The sequence below is a fragment of the Myxine glutinosa genome, chromosome 11 (assembly GCF_964187855.1).
Source record: "Myxine glutinosa chromosome 11, kmMyxGlut1.1, whole genome shotgun sequence".
In the NCBI taxonomy this organism is placed as follows: Eukaryota; Metazoa; Chordata; class Myxini; order Myxiniformes; family Myxinidae; genus Myxine; species Myxine glutinosa.
The window spans coordinates 112,854,158-112,878,550 of record NC_136271.1 but is presented as its reverse complement, the minus strand read 5'-3'; the positions used below and the strand labels follow the sequence as shown (position 1 = coordinate 112,878,550).

The following is a 24,393-nucleotide window of genomic DNA, read 5'->3' as shown; positions in this document are numbered from 1 at the left end:
GCAAACTGTCTCCCCCCAAAAAGAACAATTACAGGTCCTGGGTTAGTTTTGTAAATACAAGTAGCGTCAACTGTAAATAATGCTCCCCCATCGTTCATGTTGTAGTTTGAAGACAATTCCGCAATTCGGTTAGCTGTGGGCGTAAGTCTGTTAGGCAGGGTGCAATGCAGCAGCGGGACATACTTATTTGTGTTTTAAAACTGTCACACTCAGGGTCAGGTTAAATGTAGAGGGAACTACACCTACGTGCCACACTAAAGGTAAAAGTTTAATAGGCCCGGGATGTGCCTAAGAGGAGGAGGGTGCAGTGTTGTGAATTTGAGAATGGTGTTGTGTTTTTTTTGTATTGTTGTAAGTGTAATGAACCTTGTTGTAAAATATCACCCTCCGTGTTGTGGGTAAAGGTCAAAGGTCGTCCCTTAGTTAGGCCATATACAATCACGTAGCAAATCATAGATCTCCCTGTTCAGTAGTTATCTCCTTATTATGTGTATTAGTTGAAGGCTCTGTTCCCACTAGTTGACACTGCATTGCACCAAATGAAATAAGGTAGAATCCCCTTTCAATTGCCACCAAAACGCAATTGCCGGCAGCGTTCGCTGCCCTTTGGCTGGGGCTCGCTCGAATCGCCCCAAAAACCTCCATTACGCACGCGGTCCAGTTCGGAAAAGAAAGGCGTGTCTCCACCTCGTCATCAGAGGGTGGAGCCAGGAGAGCCCCTACAACCAACCAAGCACCAGGGGTTTGGCTTGAGAGGGCGGAGGAAGAACGAAAGGGGAGGTTCGCGAAGGTTAGAGGGTGTGGCCGATATAACCCGCGGCAGGATGCCCCCACCTCAGATGAGTCCTGCGAGAGCACACGACGTCCCCACGGCGGCACGAAGAGACGATTGAGGAAAGAGAGAGACGTGAGGGGGTGCCGGTATTGCGGCAAGTGGCCGAGACCCTGTAGGCCCTATTGCCGGTCGGTGAGATGCGAGGCCGTTTTTGCCGGGTTTTCGCCTCGAGCCTGGAGCGTGAACCGCGAGCGGGGACCTCAACGCCTGAACCAGCTGCCCCGGACCTTCCTCCCGGACCACCTGCCTGGACCCTTCGCTCCACACATTCCTGCCATGACATCCTTTTGTGTACGTGAGTTTGTTCTGTGTGTCTTGTCCCTGGGAATAAGTTAAGCCTGTTTAGATAAGTTAATAATTGCACTGTGTCTTCTGGTCCTTCCATCTTTCTGTCTTTATTTTCGTATCCTTCCTTCTCCTTGGTTACTTTTGACTTGTACATCATTAGTTAGTAATAAATTATATTTGTTCCTCCTTACTCTGCCTTCTTTCCTTTACATCCGTTTCGTCCTTGTCTTTTCCCAATTGAATACCTGTGGCACGATTTGGCCAACGTTTCGGAATCGGGTTAGTGAATGCTAATGACTCGAACTTCAGGTTGCTAAAAACCGCTCAGCAACTAGACCATCTAAAACCGGGGTTCGAGCGGGAGTCTCTCCCCTGCTTCACGGTCAGGAGTGGCACTCAGGTCCTTGGGACTTTTTGTAGACCAAATACCCTGGCTGCTCCCAACCGGAAGGAGCATTGGGACCCCCAGGACTCACGTCGGTCAGTCGCGGACAAGGGGATTAATCCCCCCTTCTTAAGGGGGAAAGGCCGACGTAGAGATCCGTAACAATATATATATATATATATATATATATATATATATATATATATATATATATATATATATATATACAGTATATATGTATATATATATATATATATATATATTGTTGGGGTTTTGAGAACCCTGCACTTGTAAATTGTTGTAAATATACCCTTTGTAAATAATTCTCTTTGTAAATTCCCTCCATTTCGTTGTTAAGATCAAAGGTCGTCCCCTAGTTAGTCCATGAACAACACGTAGCGAACCATAAGCCCTCTTCATAGTTATTTCATTATTATGTGTTTCAGGTAAGGCTGTGTTTCCAATAGTTTGACTCTACGTTGCATTAATCAAATAAGATAGGCCCCATTCCGTCCATTTGCTCTCCCTCTCCAAATTGTGGTACGTTGTTGCCAGCAGCCAGAACTCCATTACGCACGAGGCCAAGGACGGGAAAAAGGGGGCGGAACGTGAGGAAGAGGCGTGGCCCTGTCATCAACCCGCCAGGGGCGTGGTTGGTAAGCCCTACCCACCAACCAGGACCACGGTGAGCGAACTGGTAGGCATGCCATTGGAGCCCGCGGCTTGATACGGCCTCGAGTAATACAAGCAACTGTGAGGGACTGCTTCCGCAGATGAGTGAGGGAGCACGAAGAGCAGATGAGAGAGAAGAGATTCGGCAGGAACAGATACGAGAGAGCAGATACGGCAGAGCAAAACGAGGACAAAGAGTGGAGTGATCCAGCCGAACCGAGAGAGAGAGACGTGAGGGGGTGCTCGCATTGCGGCAATAGGCCGAGACCCTCTAGGCCCTATTGCCGGTCGGTGAGACGCGAAGCTGTTTGCCGGGTTTCGCCTCGAGCCCGGAGCGTGAACCGCGAGCGTGGACCTCAACGCCTGAACCATCTGCCCCGGACCTTCCTCCTGAACCAGCCGCCTGGACTCTTCTCCTCCTGCCATCTTTACCATTGCCATTTCTCCCATTCGTGTAAGTGTGTTCGTTCTGTCTGTATTGTCCTGGGGATAAGTTAAGCCTGTATAGTTAAGAATTGCCCCGTGTATCTTCTTCTTCTTCGTCCTGTACATTACTTTCGTTGCTCTTCCTTTGGTTTGTTGTACATAATTAATATATACCTGTTATTTCTTACCCTTTTGGTTTCATTCTTCCCCGATCGTTTTAGTCTTTTCTTTCAATTGAGTACCTGTGGCGCAATTTTGGCCGAACGCTTTATAATCGGGTTTAATCGCTTGATAACAGCTCGAACCGCGGATTGCTAAACCGCTCAGCAAATACCATCTTGTCCGTGGTTCGAGCGGTACTTGTCTCCCTATTTTGCGGAGGGATTGATAAAGGTATTCGGGATAACACCTGGACCAATAACCTTGATCAATCCCACCCCGCAAAAGAGCGTTACAAGTTACAAGTACCAGGACCGGTCGGACGGCCAGCTTAAAAGGACAAGGGTATTAACCTCCCCCTTGCTAATGGGAGTGCCATCCCCCAGATCCGTAACAATATATTGTAACGGTTTTGAGAAGTGTAACGAATTTGAGAAGTGTAACGGTTTTTGAGAAGTGTAACAATTTTGGAGGAAGTGTAACGAATGTGAAAAGTATGGTTTTGTTGTGTGTAACACCCTCGTAATGTAAATAATGGTCGCAGCCGTCCTCCTAGTTAATTCCATGAAACTTACACACAGGCCACGATATATCTTTTTAAATAGTGTATTTCCTTATTCTATGTAGGCTAAATATGTGTTTCCCACTAGATTGACTTTGCATTGTATCAAACGAAATAAGCGTAGGCCCTTTCAATTTCCCCACACATCTCCGCTCTCCAAAGTTCCTTTCAAAAGGGGTGCGAGTGGTGTTCAATCCCGCAAGCCGCCATTGCCCATGTGCTCATCTCGGAGAAGAGGGGGGGTAGGAGCCGCCAACTCACAGGCGTGGCACGTCGTCATGAGCAAAGGAGGAATCGGACAGCCCTAACAGCCAACCAGCACCGCGGTTAGCGACCCGGTAGGCGTGCCCTCGCAGCCGGCGGCTTGATTCCGCCCCGAGTGATAAAAGCGACTGGAAGGGACTGCTTCACGAGATGGGAGATGAGCGAAGAGGTGACATGCGAGAGGAGCTGTGAGCTGAACTGTGAGCTGTGAGAGGAGAGACGCTCCAAGCCAAAAAGGAGAGGTACTTGGAAAGGAAACAACCTTTGGAGAGACGCGCTGAGAGGAGGGAGACGGCTCCACCAGGAGGAGAGGAGCAGGTGTGACCGAGCCAGCGCGTGACGTCTACAGCATCGGCAGCGGATACGCGACCGAGGGTTTTCCCGCCAAAAACGCGAGGAATTGAGAGCTGCTACCTCCGACCCTGCCTCCCTCTCCAGCAACCCACCTCCGCCATCCCTGCCTGCAATTTCCCCCGTGTAAGTGTGAACGTCGTCTGTCCTAATCGTTGTCCTGGGGTTAAGTAAATTGAATAGTGTAAGTTAACGATTCGCTGTGTGACTGCTTCTTCCATCCATTGCTTGTGTGTGTATAATAAATCTGTTCTTCCTCCGTACTCTGTCTTCTTCTCTTTTTCCTTCTCTTTCGGTCGCTTTAGAGGTTTCCCGATTGAATATCTGTGGTGCGATCTGGTCAACGTCGGGTGGAATCGGGCCAATTGGGGATCCTGTAACGGTCGCGGTTGGACCATCCGCTCGGCCCATCATAACATCTAAACCGCGTCTGTAACAATTGGTGTCGAGGAGTGAGATCGGACCCGAAGCGCGCTTAACGCGCTCAAAATTACAAGCTGCCGAAATTTATTTTGTTTTATAAAACCCGAATTTTGAGATCGCGCCATGGACAATCAAGGCGATCGGATGTCGGTGGGAGAGATAAACAGGGTGGAATCGACCCAGGACCTCGGGGAAATGTATGTGGAGGAAAGGGAGGAGGAGAAAAATGGCAATGTGGTTGCGGAGGTTTCAGACGCACAAAATGGCGCTCTCGCGCACGTGGTTGAGGGGGCCACGGTCACGGAACCAATGAGCGCGGCCCAAATACAAGCCTTCATGGCCCAATTCATGGTGGAAATGCAGGAAAAAAAACGACAGTATGGAACAAATGGAAAACAGAATAAGGGCTAATAGTGAAAAAATGGAAGACAGAGGGAGGGCTGATAGTGAGCGATTGGAAGCCAGAATGGGTGAGCAAATAAGGAACGAAGCGAGGGCTCAGAGTGAGCAATTGGAGGTAATGAGGGAGAAGCGAGGGGTACCGGTGAGGGATTAGACAAGAAATTTGAGGGGTTAGACAATGGGATAAAGGAGGTAAAGAATGGGTTAACGGGGGTAGAAAACAGAATGGCCGCTCAAGAGAATCAAATGGAAGGGATGAAAAAGGGGTTAGAGGGGTTAGAAAACAGGATGGAAGGCAAATTGCGGGAGATAGGGGAGCAATCCGCCCGAGAAATTAAACAAATGGGAGAGCAGATAGAGGAGGTAAAAATCGGGGTAGAAACCAAATTGGATGCTCAGAGGGATGAATTGGGACAGATGAGGGTGGCATCTACAAAGGAGATGGAGGAGATGAAGGAGGAGATACGACGAGGTGTGAGTGAGGAGGTCTCGGGGCTACGCGAGGAGGTAAAGCGAGGTGAGAAGCGTATGGAGAAAGAGGTGAGAAATGGGGCGGCAAAGTTACAAGGGGGAATAGAAGATCTGACGGAGGAGGTGGAACAGCTGACGGAGGGACAAAAAGAACAAGTGGAGCAGGTTCAAAAGAACACTGCGGTACTAGGAGGGCTAAAGGCGACACAAAAAGAAATTAAAAACGAATTAATAGCGACACAGAGGCAATGTCAGATGGTACGTGAGGAACTGACAATGAGGGTGGACGAGGTGACAGAGATAATGGAGACGAAGGACCGAGAGGTGAGGATGCACATAGAGACGGTCACGGTAGCCTTAGAGGACAAACTTGAGGAGACGCACCGGGGAATAAAAGAGGTGAAGCGAAAATTAGAGGAAGTGGAAGAAGAGGTGAGTGAAATTAAGAAGGGACGGACAGAAACTAAAAGAGAAATCCAGGAGGGGGTGATGGAATATGTGCAAGGTCGGTGCTCAACTCATAATGTGATGCTCACTAACCAAATAAAGAGTTTGCAGGTGGCAAAGGAGGTGCGGAGACGAGGTACGGAGGTGAGTGGCAATGTATATGATGTGAGGAAAGCTTCAGTCGGCTTGGGGATTGGTTTGGATCCGGGTGTTCGTCAGAGGCCGTTGGTGAATTGTGCGACAGGTCTGGTGTGCGAAAAAAGAGGTGTGCGAGAATGTCCGACCATGGGGTGTGTGAGGAAAAAGTGCACGCCAAGGAGTGAGTGTGCTGTCGAGAGTGAGTCGGTAGTAGCACGTGTGCGAGGGGGTACATGGAAGCGCGGTGTGGTGAGTGTTACGGAGGAAGTAACGGAAAAGAGTGCGCAAGAGTGTGCGTGAGAAAGGTGTGTAACGGACAGGTGCATGAGGAAGGAGTGCGCTGTCGAGAGTAAGGGTGAGTGCGCTGTCAAGAATGGAGGTGAAAGTAGTGAGAGTGGCACGGAGCGTGAGTTGGTTGTGACAGGTGAGCGAGGATGTACACCTGGAATGGAAGGATGCACACCTGGAATGGCAGAGCGTGTGTGGGAATGCACACTTGACTTGGTCGTGAGGCACGTGGTTGGGTGTGCGAGTGAAAGCACACCTGTGATGGTCACAGAGGAGGTGACCGAGGAAGGGGCGCGAAGAGGTGTGTTGGTGAGGTGTGCGAGCGACGAATGTGTGCCAAGGTGTTCGGTGGTCAGGTGTGTGACCAAGTCGGTGAGCGGAATGAGTGTACCGAGGTGTGTAAGGAAAGGTACGAGGAGCATGGGAACAGCTGGAGGTATGAGCAAGAAAGGGGTAGCGTATGCGTGTAACCATGCAGGTGAGGCATCGACGGTAACCGGGTTATCGGTTAGAGCGACTTTTAGCCGAATCGGGCCCTCGGTGCGTGCAGGGCTTCGCGTGCCGCGAGAACCAGTGGGGATCCGAGCCACGGCGGGTTCGAAAGGACCGCCGTGCGCGATCCACGCTGGGCCTCGCTTGGAACGGCCGCGTCCGGGCTCCACTAGGCGGAGCGGGCAGCCCGATAGGAAGGGTCGTCATGGCGACGACTTTCTATTGAGACGTGCCGGCAGGTCGAGATCGGGACATTGGATGGCTCCACGCCGAGGTGGTGCATGGGATCTCGGCCCGGGTAAGCCCCCGCCCCTGCCCCGAATGCGGGACGTATCCAGCCGCTGGCACAAAACGACCCGCGTTCATTGCTCGGCTGTACGAAGCCGGGCTGTAGACGTGAATTGGCGCACCGAGAGGATGTAATAAGTAGACGGGTGATGAGGATAGTGTTTTGGCCCCGAAATTAGAAAAAAAAGCAAAATTTGATGATGGTAGAGTGATTAGCAAATTTTTGATTTGTTGGATTTGGACGAGCGAAATTGATAGTAGGACCTCCCCGATGTGGTGGGATGGCAAATCCACCATCCCTCACAGGGTGGGGGCAAATGCGCTATAGTTTATGGGGTTGATGGCAGTGAAAACTAGCCCGGGAGGGTTAGGATATATCGTGTGTAGGGATCTAGCGAAGATGACATTAGGTGACGTTAAGGTTAGTTAGTGACAAGGATACCTGTAGTGGGGACGCAGGTAGATTAGTGTGGATGATAATGACGAGGGAGCGCAATAGTTTAAAGGGACGACTGGGAAGCGCAAGTTTCAGAGGGGAGTAGTTAGCTGAGATGATGCCGTGTGTGTGAGGATTGAACAGGTGTGATTGAACAGGTGTGATTGCACAGGTGTGCAACTGAACAGGTGAATGGAGCAGTGTATGAGGGAGTAGTGGTGATTGCGTGTTGTGTTGACCAAATGGTCTAGGAAGAGGAGGAGGGTGCAGGTGGCACCAGGTATGATTGCACAGGTGTGCAACGACAGGTGAATGGAGGACAGGTGTATGGAATAAATGGTATGGAGTATTGGAATGGATGGTCGTGGAGTGAGTATGGTGGAAATTGTGGAGTGGAGTGGATGGTGCGAAGGTGTGAATGGGGGAAGAGTGGACCCCCATCACGGATACCCGGGGCGGGTAGTGTAAGTGTTAGGTAGAGGGTGCAGGTAAATTGTGGTTGGATATTGGCATCTGTGGTGCGGGTGAAAGAATGGTCTTTGGATGGGTGCATTAGTGTTGTGGAAATGGCTGGGCGTGTAGCCTGTTAGTGTGTGTAGTTGGTTGGGCGCTCCACCACTGTGAGGATGTCGGCCAGGTGAGGCCGCAGGTGGGCTCTGGGAGCCGGTAGTAGTTGTTGTGGATGGGGCCCGAGGATCCGGAGGACCGACCCGGGTAGCCCAGTGCCGGAGGGCACCGAGTGGGGTGACAGAGCCAGGAGGGGCTGTCCCCAGTTAGTTAGGTTAGGGTGAGGAGCTAGGTAAGCTCGGGTGGCAACTGCAGTGGTGGAGGTGTGCAGGTGGGTAGACCTGCTGGGAGAGCTACACGTCGCAGCCCAGAAATTGTGCGAGGGCACCGGGAGATGAATCGGGGGAGTGAGACCCCAAATTGAGAAGCACCACAGTTTGGTCAATGGGAATTGGTTTTTAGAACCCATAGTGTAAGTGGCCAATGGATTGGCAGGGAAAGACCCCGGGTAGTGTAAAGTGTGTTAAGGTCATTTAGAGGATAGTTAGGATTGGAGTCTCCTCGCACCATCTGCATCCACTCACCTGAGATGAGGTAACTCCACACCATGCCATGTTTTGATTATTTATTTTTTACTGTGCAAATGTTTGGATTGTGAGACGCATCATGACGTGGGTGTGACATTGTGCTTGATGTTCCATCTCTTCCTGCTTATGAGGATTGATGACGAGTTGGGTGATGGCAAATTTTGGATAGAGGGATTGTGGTGACGAATTTGGTATAGGAGAAATATGGGGAAGACGTGACAGTAGTGACGAATTTGTAAATGGGTAGATTTTTGTACATATGGGGTAAGGGCAAGGGTCGTGTAGGTGACAGGGGGGTGACGTACGGTAGGGACGAGCTTTCTCACTTCGCCCTCCGTACGCATTTCGCCTTGCATTGCCTTATTGATGTGTACCCTTGTGACCTTACCCCTCGCTCAATTGTCTCTTTTGTCTCCCACATGACCTGTGCGCCATTGGGGGCCGAGGGGAGCGTGCGTGAGGTGGCCATTGTGCGCACGAGATTCCCAGAACCAGCATGCATTGCGTTGATGTACCACTTTATGGACCCCAGGTTCTGGGGCAGGGCACCTCTGTTGGAGACCGGCCATAGTGGCCAGGGAATTTTGCTTGCGGACCTCGGTAAGGTGGCACCTATACCAAACAGGTGGACCACCCTTAGTTGGCCCCTGTTGCCCTAAATAAAAATGGACACGGTTTGTGCTTTTTATATTTCCAAGTAGGCCGCATGAAGCCAGAAGACGTCGGGAAGAACATCGGCCCAGCAGAGAAAGAGAAGACCACCACCAGTTGTTTTGTTGTGTTTATTATGAACCATGGTGACTGCGCACCGAGTGGTGCTTTTGGTGCTTGTGGTGCTTTTGGTGCTTTTGGGTGCTTTGGTGGTATTGGTACTGGTGCATCGATGCAATGCGTGCTGTCTCCTCCCTCCCAACAGGAATTTCTTTTTTTCTTGTTCCCTAAAAAGAAAAAAAAAACACAGGTCCTGGGTTGCGTTGTAAATAAAAAATAACGTCATTGTAAATAACTAGGGCATGCCCGTACTATATCTATATCTAAAATTATATCCCCCCCTCTATTTACATGAAATGGTTTGGTCCATGAAATGTTTTGGTCCATTCGCAACGCCAAAGCGAACGGCGAACGCTTTACATGAAATGGTTTGGTGCATGAAATGTTTTGGTCCATTCGCAACGCCAAAGCGAACGGCGAACGGCTTGCGAGTACAGTGACAATCCCCCCGGGGTTTTTATTAGTTTTAAAACATAGTTTAACGCCAACATAGCGCCAACATAGTTTGCAAACGTGAAATAAATGAATACGCTCTCAAATGTGCCATCCGAGGCAGAGTGTGTCCGCCACGTTCGGCACACGCGATAGCTCGCTGCTCTCTGATTGGTTGAATCGTTTTTTGGACATAGCTCGGTAAGTAATTGTCCGATTAATATGAAACCTTGAAAAGGCACATCCTCGGGTCCCCAGCAATATACCTGGCAAGTTAAAAGTATATCGGACCCGTGGTTGTCGAGAAACAGCGGTCACAGACAAACGTACAAACAAACACACAGAGATTACTGGAATTATAGATAGATGCTCCCCACCATAAATGTATAGTTTGAGAATAATTCCGTAATTCGGTTAGCTGTGGGCTTGAGTCTGTTAGACAGGGTGCAATGCAATAGGGGGACATACTTATTTGTGTTTTAAGATTGTCACACTCAGGGTCAGGTTAATTGTAGAGGGAATTACACCTACGTGTCACACTAAGTTAAAGTTTTGTAGGCCCGAGTACGGGCCTGAAGAAAGGAGGGTGCAGTGTAACGGTTTTGAGAAGTGTAATGAATTTGAGAAGTGTAACGGTTTTTGAGAAGTGTAACAATTTTGGAGGAAGTGTAACGAATGTGAAAAGTATGGTTTTGTTGTGTGTAACACCCTCGTAATGTAAATAATGGTCGCAGCCGTCCTCCTAGTTAATTCCATGAAACTTACACACAAGCCACGATATATCTTTTTAAATAGTGTATTTCCTTATTCTATGTCGGCTAAATATGTGTTTCCCACTAGATTGACTTTGCATTGTATCAAACGAAATAAGCGTAGGCCCTTTCAATTTCCCCACACATCTCCGCTCTCCAAAGTTCCTTTCAAAAGGGGTGCGAGTGGTGTTCAATCCCGCAAGCCGCCATTGCCCATGTGCTCATCTCGGAGAAGAGGGGGGGTAGGAGCCGCCAACTCACAGGCGTGGCACGTCGTCATGAGCAAAGGAGGAATCGGACAGCCCTAACAGCCAACCAGCACCGCGGTTAGCGACCCGGTAGGCGTGCCCTCGCAGCCGGCGGCTTGATTCCGCCCCGAGTGATAAAAGCGACTGGAAGGGACTGCTTCACGAGATGGGAGATGAGCGAAGAGGTGACATGCGAGAGGAGCTGTGAGCTGAACTGTGAGCTGTGAGAGGAGAGACGCTCCAAGCCAAAAAGGAGAGGTACTTGGAAAGGAAACAACCTTTGGAGAGACACGCTGAGAGGAGGGAGACGGCTCCACCAGGAGGAGAGGAGCAGGTGTGACCGAGCCAGCGCGTGACGTCTACAGCATCGGCAGCGGATACGCGACCGAGGGTTTTCCCGCCAAAAACGCGAGGAATTGAGAGCTGCTACCTCCGACCCTGCCTCCCTCTCCAGCAACCCACCTCCGCCATCCCTGCCTGCAATTTCCCCCGTGTAAGTGTGAACGTCGTCTGTCCTAATCGTTGTCCTGGGGTTAAGTAAATTGAATAGTGTAAGTTAACGATTCGCTGTGTGACTGCTTCTTCCATCCATTGCTTGTGTGTGTATAATAAATCTGTTCTTCCTCCGTACTCTGTCTTCTTCTCTTTTTCCTTCTCTTTCGGTCGCTTTAGAGGTTTCCCGATTGAATATCTGTGGTGCGATCTGGTCAACGTCGGGTGGAATCGGGCCAATTGGGGATCCTGTAACGGTCGCGGTTGGACCATCCGCTCGGCCCATCATAACATCTAAACCGCGTCTGTAACAATATATATACATATATATATTGTTACGGATTCGTCACTTCCATCGTTGTGGTTTTCATCCACTGTAAGCATTTTTAGTTCCATTTACTATTCTTGGTATCGTTTGAGTGAAATAGAAATAACTGTCTTCAAAAGGAAAAATTAGATACCTGTTGGTTACTTCATGAAAGGGGAAATACTCATGAGAAAATGGAGACCACCGGAGGTGCCAGCAAATGATGAGTGGAAAGTTCGTTACCAAATTGTGGTGCCACCGCCGTACCGGAAGGAGATATTGAGTTTGGCACATGAGACGCCTTTGGCCGGGCACCTTGGAGTGAACAAGACATGTGACAGAATTTTGGTACATTTTTTCTGGCCAGGATTGCGACGTGATGTGGTGGAGTTCTGCAAATCTTGCCATTCTTGCCAGCTGGTGGGAAAACCTAATCAGAAAGTCCCATCTGCACCTTTAAAACCAATTCCAGCTTTTGAAGAGTCATTCAGCCAAGTCATTATTGACCGTGTATGCCCTTTACCTAAAACTAAGCCTGGAAATCAGTATTTGCTGACCATCATGTGCGCTTCCACGAGGTTCCCAGAAGCAGTGCCTCTTAGAAAAATTACTGCGGCAGTTATTGCGAAGGCCTTGATTAAGTTTTTCACTTTGGCTGGCCTACCTAAGGTCATCCAGTCTGATCAGGGTTCCAATTTAATGTCAACGCTTTTTCAGCAAGTGATACACCTGTTGGGAGTGGAGCAAGTAAGATCAAGTGCTTACCATCCCGAGAGCCAAGGGGCCTTGGAAAGGTTTCAGCAGACATTAAAGAATATGATCAGAACATACTGTTTTGAATGTGACAAGGATTGGGATGAAGGAATACCCTTATTGTTGTTTGCTACGAGGGAATCTGTTCAGGAGTCATTGGGATTCAGTCCTTTTGAACTTGTGTTTGGACACGCAGTGCGAGGACCATTGAAATTGGTGAAAGAACAGTGGCTACAGGAGGAGTCGCAGTCAACAGTGGTAGAGTATGTGTCAACGGTTAGGCACAGATTGGCAAAGGCTTGTGAAGTTGCGAGAAGAAACTTGAAAGTGACACAGGATAAAATGAAAGTGAGACATGACAAGAAATCTCAGATAAGAAATTTCAGTCCTGAGGACCGAGTGTTAGTGTTGCTTCCTGTTCCAGGTCAGCCACTACAGGCTCGATATTTCAGTCCCTATGCAATCGAAAGGAGGGTTAATGAAACAGTTTACGTGGTGACAACTCCCGACCGACGGAAAAAGCGGCAGCTGTGTCATGTCAACCGACTGAAGAAATATTATGAGAGGAAGCCTGTGGAAGAAATGGTTCCTGTCTCACCTGTCGTGCCTGTAGTCGGGGTGCAAGAGAATCCAGAGGTTGAGGCCGGTGTGAAGTTTGATAACATTGATGACCAGGTTTGTCCCAGATTGACGAACACGGAAGTGTTGGGCAATGTAGATGAGAAATTAAGTCATTTGACGAGGGAACAACAAGGACAACTATCCAGCCTAATTTTTGAGATTGCACATTTGTTCACAGATGTACCTGGTCGTACTGACCTGGTATATCATGATATTGAAGTGGGGGAAGCCACTCATGTGAAGCAACACCCCTATAGGATGAACCCTGTGAAGATGGAGTATCTTCGGAAGGAGGTTCAGTATATGTTGGAGAATGACATCATCGAACCAAGCAGCAGTGAATGGAGCTCACCATGTGTGTTGGTTCCAAAACCCGATGGCAGTTTCGCTGTTGTACAGATTTAAAACGGGTTAATGCAGTGACCAAGACCGACTCATATCCCATCCCGAGGATTGATGACTGTATTGATAGAATAGGCCCAGCTAAATTTGTAACTAAGTTTGACTTGCTGAAAGGGTATTGGCAGATTCCTCTTACTGATAGAGCCAAGGAAATCTCGGCTTTAGTCACACCAAATGGGTTGTATCAGTACAAGGTTCTTCCCTTTGGATTGAAAAACAGGCCTGCTACAATTCAATGGCTGATTAATAAGCTCATTGCAGACCTTGAGGGGGTGGAGGCTTATCTGGATGATTTCATCATCCACACCATGACCATGGAAGATCATCTTAAACAAATTCATGCATTTTTCAAGAAACTGACCGAGGCAGGGTTGACCATCAACGTATCTAAGAGTGAGTTTGTAAAAGAACAGGTGGTGTTCCTAGGCCATGTAGTAGGTCAGGTGCAACCGGTGACAGCCAAGATAGAAGCCATTAATCGCTTCCAAGTTCCAAAAGGGAAGAAGGAGCTTATGAGATTCTTGGGTGTGGCTGGTTGGTACCGGCGGTTCTGCAGGAATTTTTCTGATGTGGTAGCCCCTTTAACGAATTTGCTGAGGAAAGAGACCAAGTTTGTTTGGGATGACAAATGTCAGGCTGCCTTTGCCCACGTCAAAGTGATATTAATGAGCTCTCCTGTCCTAGCAGCCCCGGATTTTCAAGAACCTTTCAAGTTGGCCATTGATGCAAGTGATGTGGGAGCTGGGGCAGTTCTATTACAGGAAGATGAGGATGGCGTGGATCACCCGGTGTGCTACTATTCCAAAAAGTTTAACAAACATTTTTTTCCTTCGCTGTATTGTTTGTTTCTTAGATTTTCTCTTCTCCCCCTAACTTCCCCGAACATCGACCACTTGTCTAACGTTTTAAATCTCTTCAAAGTCTCTTCACGTCTCTTCTCGTCACGTCACGTCACGTCTCTTCAAAGCTGTCCATGCGCGCACGCTTTCGAAGTTAAGTAACTTTTCACAATTGTGTTTTTGTCGAAACTGTATCTTTCTTTCAGTGTGTATAACTATTGGTGTGTCTTTAATACTATTCTTGGTGTTGGTTTTTCATACCTGTGTACAGAATCGTCGGTTAGTTCGTGTCACGTATTCTGACGCCTAGTGTAGTACTAGTAGGCTACCGTGTCTGTAGTACTAGTACAGTGTGTCAGTGTAGTACTGACGTGAAGTACAGTGTGTCAGTATAGTACTGACGCTATTGTGTCAGTGTAGTACTGATGCCTAGTGTAGTACTAGTAGGCTACCGTGTCTGACCTTGGCTTGAGGCTTTGTTTCTGTCTCAGCGATTCTTCGATTGCGCTCGCAATTACTTTCGGTCTCTATTTTTCACGTTTCACGTTCGGTCTCTGTCTCTGTTTTCATCTCAACTCAAAAAAAAAAAAAAATTCCCTTCTCTGTTCTTATCCATTGTTCGTTCTTATTTGTTCGTTGGTTCTTCGACCACGTTGTTCGTGATCACGTGTTCACGTCGTTAAAAAAATGTTTCAACTGTCCCCTGAAGAACTGTATTCTGTCATATACTATACTAGTGGGTAGGGTGCATCAAACGCCCTTAGGTTCTTGGATTTTAATGTCTATTCTCTCAAATGTTACACTTGTTGGTAGAAGTATGTATGCAAAAAATAAATGAAATCAGAGGTGGTCCTGGGTGGCCACCGGCCACTTTTATATATTTAGGGCCATTTTCGGGGCCGCACTATGTAAAAATGTTTGATTTTGTTATTTTACACCCAAACCTAGTCATGTTTGGTATCAAATTGAAGGTCTTGATGAGAGGAATACAAATATAACAATTTTATGCAAAAAACGATGGTTTGATAATTCGTTTGTATTTTTACATGAATGAAATCAGAGGTCTAATCGTGGGTCCCATACTAGTAGTCTAATAATATCCTTTATTTTCTTTCAGATGGCAGATAAGAAGACCAGATTAGCAAGTGCCATTTTTGGTCTTGGCAATGCTTTTACAGAAGCAGATGGTACATTGACAGGAGTCCGCCTCCCAACTTGCCGGCAGGTTCTTCGATGCGTGATGTGGTACATCCAGAAAGAAATATGTGAAGGCAAACAAACTCAGCCACTGAAATGGAAATCTGCCAGCATCGTCCTTATCCAGCTGAAAAAATTCTACACTAAAGCAAATATTCCTATGCTTTCAGACCATCAATGCTGCAAACTAATACTTGACCTTCTTAATGACAATAACAAATTGCGTCAAATACCTGTTTCTCGCCGAGAATCTCCAAGCACTTTGGCTAAGTTGCAAACCATGAATGAACGTCTTGATAAGACCTTTGGTGTATGGACAAAAGATGCAATGACAAACATTAAGAATGAGGAAGATAGAGTATTTTTAGAGTCAATGAAATCTGACAGAGTAGCCTCATTTGGTGGTGTTGACAAGAAGAAAGTTGATAAAGATCATAGAAAAGAAAAACGCCTCTTAGCGGAAGCTTCAAGACGAGAACGTCATGAATCATCCAGTGTACAAGAGATGACAATTAGTTCTGTATGCTCTGATGATAGTGACTCTGCAGATAGCTTGGAAGAAACTGAAGAAGAGGCGATTCCAGAGTTTCAAAGGAAGCGTAGTCACCACAGATCAACATATGCAGGTACATCTGCCTTTATTCCTCATGATATTCTGAAAAGACATTCAGTTGTGTCTGTTGCTACTCGACTAAACATAACTCCTGTTCAACAGGTTGCGCTCACCAAAGCTGTAATTCAAGAGGCAGGAGGTGATCCACGTCGTGTGGCCAAGTCGTACTCAACTGCTGATAAGGCTCGACGATCAATAACAAGTGCTATCGCCAAAGATATTCAAGAAAATTGGATCGCCCCAACAGCTGCAACACTTCACTGGGATGGCAAGCAGATACCAACGCTCACAAACAAGAATGTCAAGGAAGAAAGATTGCCAGTGTTGGTTGGGAATGCCACTGATGTAAAGCTACTGGGGGTGGCTAGATATCCTCCTGGAAGTGATAGGTCATCAGGTGACATCATTGCCGAGCACACTTACACGTATCTACATTCATGGAAGTGCAAACAATCAGTTGTCAACTTATGTTTTGACACAACAGCATCAAACACTGGACACGTTACAGCTGCCTGTGTTACCATTCAATCAAAACTGGACCGTGCTCTTCTGTGGTGTGCATGTCGCCATCATGTTGGAGAGGTAATCCTGGATCATGTGTTTGACGTTCTCAAAATTGAGGCATCAAAGTCTCCAGAAGTATCTTTGTTCCAAAAATTCCAGAAGAATTGGGAACGCATATCGCATGCAAAGAATGAAAGTTTAACCAAAATTGACATTTCCATGTACAATGACTATGCACAACAGCTGCTTTTATCCTGCAAAAACAAGGTTTTAAGCACAATCCGCACAAGCGCTTCATACTGTAGGGAAGACTACAAGGAAATGGCACAACTCTGCCAGGTAGTCCTCGATGATGATGTCACAAAACAAGGAACACTCCACAGACCAGGGGCCATGCATAAAGCAAGGTGGATGTCAAAGATTCTTTATTCCATCAAAATATGCCTACTTGAAGAGCAAATTTCTCTACTACCTCGAGGAACTGTAACAACACAACATCAACAGAAAAAACTGAAGGAGTTTGTTGTTTTTGTTGTTTATATTTATTGTGATTGGTGGCTCATATGTCAGTCTGCTTCAAATGCCCCATGGTTTGATTTGTGCTTTTACAAGACTCTGCTCAACTATAAAGCTGTCAACTCAACCATTTCAGTCAGCGCTGTGAAAGCCTTTGATAGACATTTGTGGTATTTAACCCCAGAACTGGTTGTTTTGGCACTGTTCAGCAATGCAATTCCTCAAAAGGATCGTCGTGCCCTTGCAGATGTGTTACTGGCCATACAACCAGATGAAATGCCAAGCACTCCAAAACACCGCTACGGTTCTGGATATGGCAAACCGTCATTTCCAAAAATTACAGAAGCGACAACCCTGGCTGATCTTGTGAACGAGGACTCGTGGTTTACAGTAAACCTTCTTCACCTAGATATGACCTTCCTAACAGAGGATGTTGACACTTGGCAGAACAATGAGCACTTCAAGGCAGCCAAGTCCATTGTGGATGGGCTTAATGTTGTGAATGACCCTGCGGAGAGAGCAGTAAAGCTCGCAACTGATTTTGTCTCAACTGCAAGAAGAGAAGACCACTTCCAAAATCTTCTTCAAGTGGTTGAATGTGACCGCAAAGCGAGGCCAAATTTGCGGAAACGAGCAAAGTTGGAGTAGTGACATTGGCGTTGTGCTTAATACATTTTCAAACTTTTAATCAATGAAAGTACAATACTACAACACTGTACTACAACTTTGTAATATGAAGAACGATTTTGGTTAATTTTACATTGACATGTAAGGTTGTTTTAACTGTTTGATATTAGGCATTTAGTAAAAGTAGGACTTTACTTTTGTATATAGGTATAATGGTTAATTTTACATTATCTTGTAGTTAATTTTACATTATCTTGTAAAGTAGTTTAGCTGTGGCCCTAAATGGCCCTAAATATATAAAAGTGGCCGGTGGCCACCCAGGACCACCTCTGATTTCATCTATTTTTTGCATACATACTTCTACCAACAAGTGTAACATTTGAGGGAATAGACATTAAAATACAACAACTTTTTGAAAATCATGGGGCGTTTGATGCACCCTACTAGTGGGGTCACCCGTGGGAATCCCACGGGCATGGACGTGTGTGACATTTTGACATATTGAGTTAGATGCTGCACCTGTTTCACAATAACACACACACACACACACACACACACACACACACACACACACACACCTCGTTTTTTCATTTCTGTATCTAACAATTCGGTCTCTCTCTTATTCACACACACACACAAACACACACACACACACACACACACACACACACACACACACACACACACACGTACACCGACACACATATACACATACACACACACATATATACACACACACGCACACACATGCACGCACACGTACACACACATGTACACCGACACATGCATATACACATACACACATATACACATACACATATGGATACAAACACATGCACACACATACACATATACACACACAGACACATACACATACACACACACAGACACACACACATGCATACACATACACACATATACATACATACACACACACACACACACACACACACACACACACGTACACACACATGTACACCCACACACATGCACACACATATATATACACATACAGACACACATATACACATACAGACACACAAATATATACACATACACACATATATACACACACATACACATGTGTACACACACATGTATACCGACACACATGCACACACATACACATATGCACATACACATATACACACACATATATATACACATACACACATGTACACCCACATATACATACACACACACATACACACACACAAACACACACACACACACATATACACATACAGACACACACACACACACACACAGACATATATATACACATACACATATATGCACGCACGCACGCACACACACACACACACACACACACACACACACACACACACACACACACATATGCACGCACACGCACACACACACACACACACACGTCCCACATGTATATATCCCACATCCCACATGTATATACATGTTTAAAGTGTACGTGCCCTTCCCCCCTCCCCCGCCCGGCAACGCTGAGTACTTCTGCTAGTAACTAATGAAATAAAAACGAAGAAATATCTCTGGGTAATTTCCTGAAACTCGGTGAAATTCGCTGAAATTCGCTGAAATTCGCTCGGTGTATCGGTGAAATATTTTATTTGGGCGGTGTAGAATTGCTTCGAACGAAATATCTCTAAGCAATTTCCCGTCTGTGTTTCATGTCCATGCACACGTGAAATGGAGTTTGTTTTTGCACACGTGAAATGAACATGTGAACCTTTACTTCCGGATAATAATGTTGAATGAAATAAAAACGAAGAAATATAGTGGGGTCACCCGTGGGACATTTCGACATATTGAGTTAGATGCTGCACATTCAAAATGGTTACTGGCAATTCATCAGATCCAGAAATGGCGTAATGAACACAATTTATTTATTTCACATAATATGTGACCCCTCACTCCTCTCCACCTGACACTCTCCTCTCTCCAACTGACACTCTCCTCTCTCCACCTGACACTCTCCTCTCTCCACCTAGCACTCCTCTCCTCTCCAATCCCTCACATTCCTCTCCTCTCCAATCCCTCACATTCCTCTCCACTCCCTCACCTCTCCAATCCCTCACACTCCTCTCCAATCCCTCACTCTCCTCTCCAATCGCTCCTCACTCACCTCTCCAATCGCTCCTCACTCGCCTCTCCAATCGCTCCTCACTCGCCTCTCCAATCGCTCCTCACTCGCCTCTCCAATCGCTCCTCACTCGCCTCTCCAATCGCTCCTCACTCGCCTCTCCAATCGCTCATCACTCGCCTCTCCAATCGCTCCTCACTCGCTTCTCCAATCGCTCCTCACTCACCCCTCCAATCGCTCCTCACTCACCTCTCCAATCGCTCCTCACTCGCCTCTCCAATCGCTCCTCACTCGCCTCTCCAATCGCTCCTCACTCACCTCTCCAATCGCTCCTCACTCGCCTCTCCAATCGCTCCTCACTCGCCTCTCCAATCGCTCCTCACTCGCCTCTCCAATCACTCCTCACTCGCCTCTCCAATCGGCTTTCCCCGTCTCGTTTCTCTCGTTTTTCTCCCGTCTCGTTCTTTTTCTTGCTCCAAATCGGCCCGTCTCGCCCGTCTCGCCCGTCGGCCCGTCTCGCCCGTCGGAATCGGAAATCGGGCCGTCTTGCTTTCGCGTAAATAAATTGTGTTCATTACACCATTTCTGGATCTGATGACTTGCCAATGCCAGTAACCATTTTGTAAAAATGAATGTGCAGCATCTAACTCAATATGTCGAAATGTCACACACATCCATGCCCGTGGGATTCCCACGGGTGACCCCGCAAGTTTGCATTGACGTTCGTCGATGGACTCGTTCGCCCGTCTCATTCGTTTTCTTGCTGCATCCTGTTCAAGTCTGCGTTCTTCATCGATCGTCTCATTCATTTTGGAAATAGAAGTTTCCACGCAGCGCATGAATTGTCACGATCCTCAAGAGGAATTTGTCTCGTAATCATCAAATGATAAATGGCAAGTAAATTATATTGTGGAAAATTAAAGATTTCAAATAAACCTATTTAAAGTGTGTGCGCACATAACTAATAAAAAAACGAATAAATATCTCTCGGTAATTTCCTGAAACATATTTTACTTCCGGCTAATAATGTTGAATGAAATAAAAACGAAGAAATATATGTCGGCATCATTGTTGACGTTTTTGTGACGACTGTCATCAAACGAAAAAGTAATATATCTTAACGGAAAGGCAAAAGCGAATTTTTAATATATATCGACACGTTGCCCGTTGCCGTCGGTGTCATGTTGGGCGGTGTATGATACACTATGACGCGATTTAAAAAAATATATCTCTGCATTTTCCCGCGTGTGTGGAATGTTCTCAATTATTTCTGACACCGAGTCTAAAACCATCGATAAAAATGAAATCATATGGTGAGTTAGATTGGAGATAAAGGCGTGAGAGAGACTCAATGGCCTTGAAGTTACAGGCGTTTGAGAATTCATTTCGTTCTATAAACGGCAACTTTCATCGGATTTTCTTCCCGTTTTTTTTCAACCGAGTCGAAAACTATGTTAGCGACTGTGAAAAATGAAATGATATATCGAATTTGATTTGAAATAAAACTGGAAGAGAGAGCAAGACACCACGGGCCTAGCAAACAGGCCTCAAAGCTATGCGAGTTAATAAAATGGTGGATATTTGTTTATAATTATATGAAGCCACTCCCAGAATGGGTGGAGCTACTCTGCAAACCGAGTAAGCCACACCCCGGACAGACACCCAACAGACAGACAGACAGAATCATCTACGGCTATTATAATATAGATAGTTAGGTCCAAAACTTCAATTCCGTGACCATTTTCTGGCTAGTAAGGTTTGACGATTGATTTGACTTCTATTGACATTTTATAACAAAAATAGCCTCTATGTCCCTCCCAAAAATCCCGGCATTTTTCGCCAGAGGCCCGAATCCAAGATGACCGCCGGCACTATCTTGAAAAATTACGTTTTGAACCAGAACACCTAGAATCACGTACAAAGACACTTTTTGGGGTAATTTGACCACGAGGATTCCGAATCTGACATTAGTTTGACGTTATGACATTATTTTGACCCAGAAATCCAAGATGGCCACCATCCAGTAGAGCGAAAATGCAACTTTTAAATGGGAGAACATATGATCATGAATTAACACATTATTTTGGCTAAATCTATACTGGCCACGGAATTGAGGTCCTGATTAGTGAATTGCTATTTTCTTGTTTTTTATTTGTCTGTGTGTGTAATGTCATATACATATTTCTGTCTTTCCAGGGAGTATACGAGCGAATGAGACGGCACTGAGAAGCGCAGTATTCAGAAGATAGCTGTCAAGAGAATGTCCACCGTTCCGTGTGTCCTCCAGTGTGGCGGGCTTTTCAATGAAGCCACTGATGTCGTTACCTCCGTTGAGAGTTGGGAAAATCTCAAGAAAAAAGCCCTGTTATGGAGCGGTCTTGACAAGTTCGGAGACGTTTATGCAACAGTCAATTGGGATAATGGTCCCGGCAGACAATGTGTCCATAAATCATGTAGGCTGACCTTATGGAATGCTAATAAACTGGAGCAGGCCAAGACAAGACAGAAAAAACGAGAAGTCAAGGAATGCCAATCTCAGTCTTCGTCCATGTCTGAGGCTTTCCCCCCGGCTGCTTCTCCACCTGCCAAGCAGCTGCGATCAAGTGTAGAAGGGCTGATACATGAAAAAACAAAATGTGTCTGGTGCTGTAAACCGGAGTCGGCAAAGCACCCAGAATCAAAGCTGTCCCTGATTTCGTATGATAATGCATGGGCAACGTTCAAGAGTCACACGGTGGTCCTCGAAGATCAGAGCATGCGAGACAGAATCAACTGTGTGATCGATTATGCAGCTGATGACCCATATGCGATTGAGATCAGATATCACAACAAATGCTGGTTGAAATATGTGCGTAGTTACCAGAAAATGAGTGAAGATGACAAACTCCCACGCATGCACAATGTCAATCTCCGTGAGGCTCAGACTATCTTCTTTGACCACATCAGAACAGTTGTCTTTGAGGAACGTGAGTTAAGGTCACTACAGAGCCTCCTCAAAGACTACAGCTCTATCATATCTCGGTATGGCTTCTCAACATCCAGCATCAAGTCATCCTTTATCAAAGATATCCTGACCCGGGAGTTTGAGGGCAAGATCGGCTTCCACTCCCGCCCTCAGAGAAACCAGAGCGACCTAGTCTATGACACGTCTGGAGGTGGTTCATATGTTGAAGCAGCACTCTCCGCCATCGGTGTTGGCAGTGAACAACTGGTGCACAATGTGGCTAAGCGGCTCAAGGATGATGTCAAGTCAATCAAACCCATCCCATGGCCGCCAAGAGTCGAGTCGAGTCGAGAGACTGGTTAATGACGAGAGACTATCTTATGTCATGGCCTGGTTAATGACGAGATGGCAGACTGTATTGTGCAGCTGCACTGTATGACAGGCTGTGATGCCAACTCAGGCTTCTATGGCAAGGGTAAGAAGTTGGTGTATGACCGGGTGGCGAAGAGCCCTGTGGCTCGACGGCGGCTCTCGCTGTGTGGAGATAGCCTTGACCTTGAGGAGGAGGTGCTGGAGGAGCTCTTCCAGTTCACACGACATGTCATCTATGGCGACGAAAAGAGTAGCACCATGGCTGAGGCCCGTGCAGCAAAGTGGAAGACACTGAAAAACAAATCATTTATCCGTCTCCCTCCAGATGCAGACAGCCTATGCCAACACTGCCTCCGAGCAAACTACTTGGCATATCTTGTGCGTCATCCCTCCAAGAAACACCACCCCTCGCCACTCGGACATGGCTGGGAGCTGGTGGGTGGTCGCTGTCGCCCTGTCCGCCACACGCAACCTGCTCTCCCGACACATCTACCTGCACCAGGGCCAGCTGAAGAGAGTGAGGAAGATGAGAGCCAGGAGGGGAATGAGGAGCGAGATGATGATGTACAAAGGCGGGGAGATTCATCGGAATCTGATGATTCAGATTCTAGTGAAGCAGAATGCTCTGATTCGGACTAATCATATAATTAAAGGTCATATTGATTAATTACTTCATTTGAAAACTGTTCAAGTCACAGCTATTAAAAATAGCTTATTTTGAAGTGTAATGAGTTTACTTGTCATGCAATCATCAATTACTTTACTGCAAGATATCCTTATGGAGGTAGTTTCTTTAACATGTTTAAGTACAAAAGTTGCATTTTCGCTCTACTGGATGGTGGCCATCTTGGATTTCTGGGTCAAAATAATGTCATAACGTCAAACTAATGTCAGATTCGGAATCCTCGTGGTCAAATTACCCAAAAAAGTGTCTTTGTACGTGATTCTAGGTGTTCTGGTTCAAAACTTAATTTTTCAAGATAGTGCCGGCGGTCATCTTGGATTCGGGCCTCTGGCGAAAAATGCCGGGATTTTTGGGAGGGACATAGAGGCTATTTTTGTTATAAAATGTCAATAGAAGTCAAATCAATCGTCAAACCTTACTAGCCAGAAAATGGTCACGGAATTGAAGTTTTGGACCTAACTAATAACACCTTTTTCTTCTTCTTCTATAAAAGGATGCTTTCGACTTGCTCACCAAATCTATTCATTCCAAAAAAAAATTCCATCTCTTACAGTTACAGTGCCTCTTTCATCCATTCCCTAAACTCTCCAGAACTCCACCCATCCTTCAGCGTCCTCAAACGTGTTTTTGACTCGAAGGTCTCAAGAAACTCATTTTGCAATAAATGTTCGTTTCCCATTAATAGTACACTTTCTAAAATCCAATCTCACCCCTCCCCTCCAAATCTTCCCCATCACCCCTTCCCTCCAAAACTTCCCCATCACCCCTTCCTTCAAAAACTTCCCCATCACCCCTCCCCTTCAAAACTTGCCCATCACCC

At 46.5% G+C, this 24,393-nt stretch overlaps 2 protein-coding genes across 3 annotated transcripts in view; one reads left to right on the top strand and one right to left on the bottom strand.

Annotated features, from left to right (window-relative positions):
* LOC144894330 (THAP domain-containing protein 2-like) overlaps positions 1-24,393 on the bottom strand; it is a 131,658-nt gene that overhangs the window by 69,268 nt on the left and 37,997 nt on the right. The window lies entirely within an intron of this gene.
* LOC144888326 (uncharacterized) lies at positions 15,154-17,823 on the top strand. The gene is made up of 2 exons (XM_078765976.1): positions 15,154-15,861; positions 15,951-17,823. The coding sequence occupies exons 1-2, from the start codon at positions 15,766-15,768 to the stop codon at positions 17,514-17,516; spliced, it is 1,662 nt and encodes a 553-aa protein (XP_078622102.1). The 5' UTR covers positions 15,154-15,765; the 3' UTR covers positions 17,517-17,823.

What these genes read in the sequence shown, in the direction of transcription:
- LOC144888326 (XM_078765976.1), top strand. Translation starts at nt 15,766, where the DNA reads ATGATAGTGACTCTGCAGATAGCTTGGAAGAAACTGAAGAAGAGGCGA. An exon ending in CCACAGATCAACATATGCAG is followed by an intron (nt 15,862 to 15,950) that starts GTACATCTGCCT and finishes CCTGTTCAACAG; the next exon opens with GTTGCGCTCACCAAAGCTGT.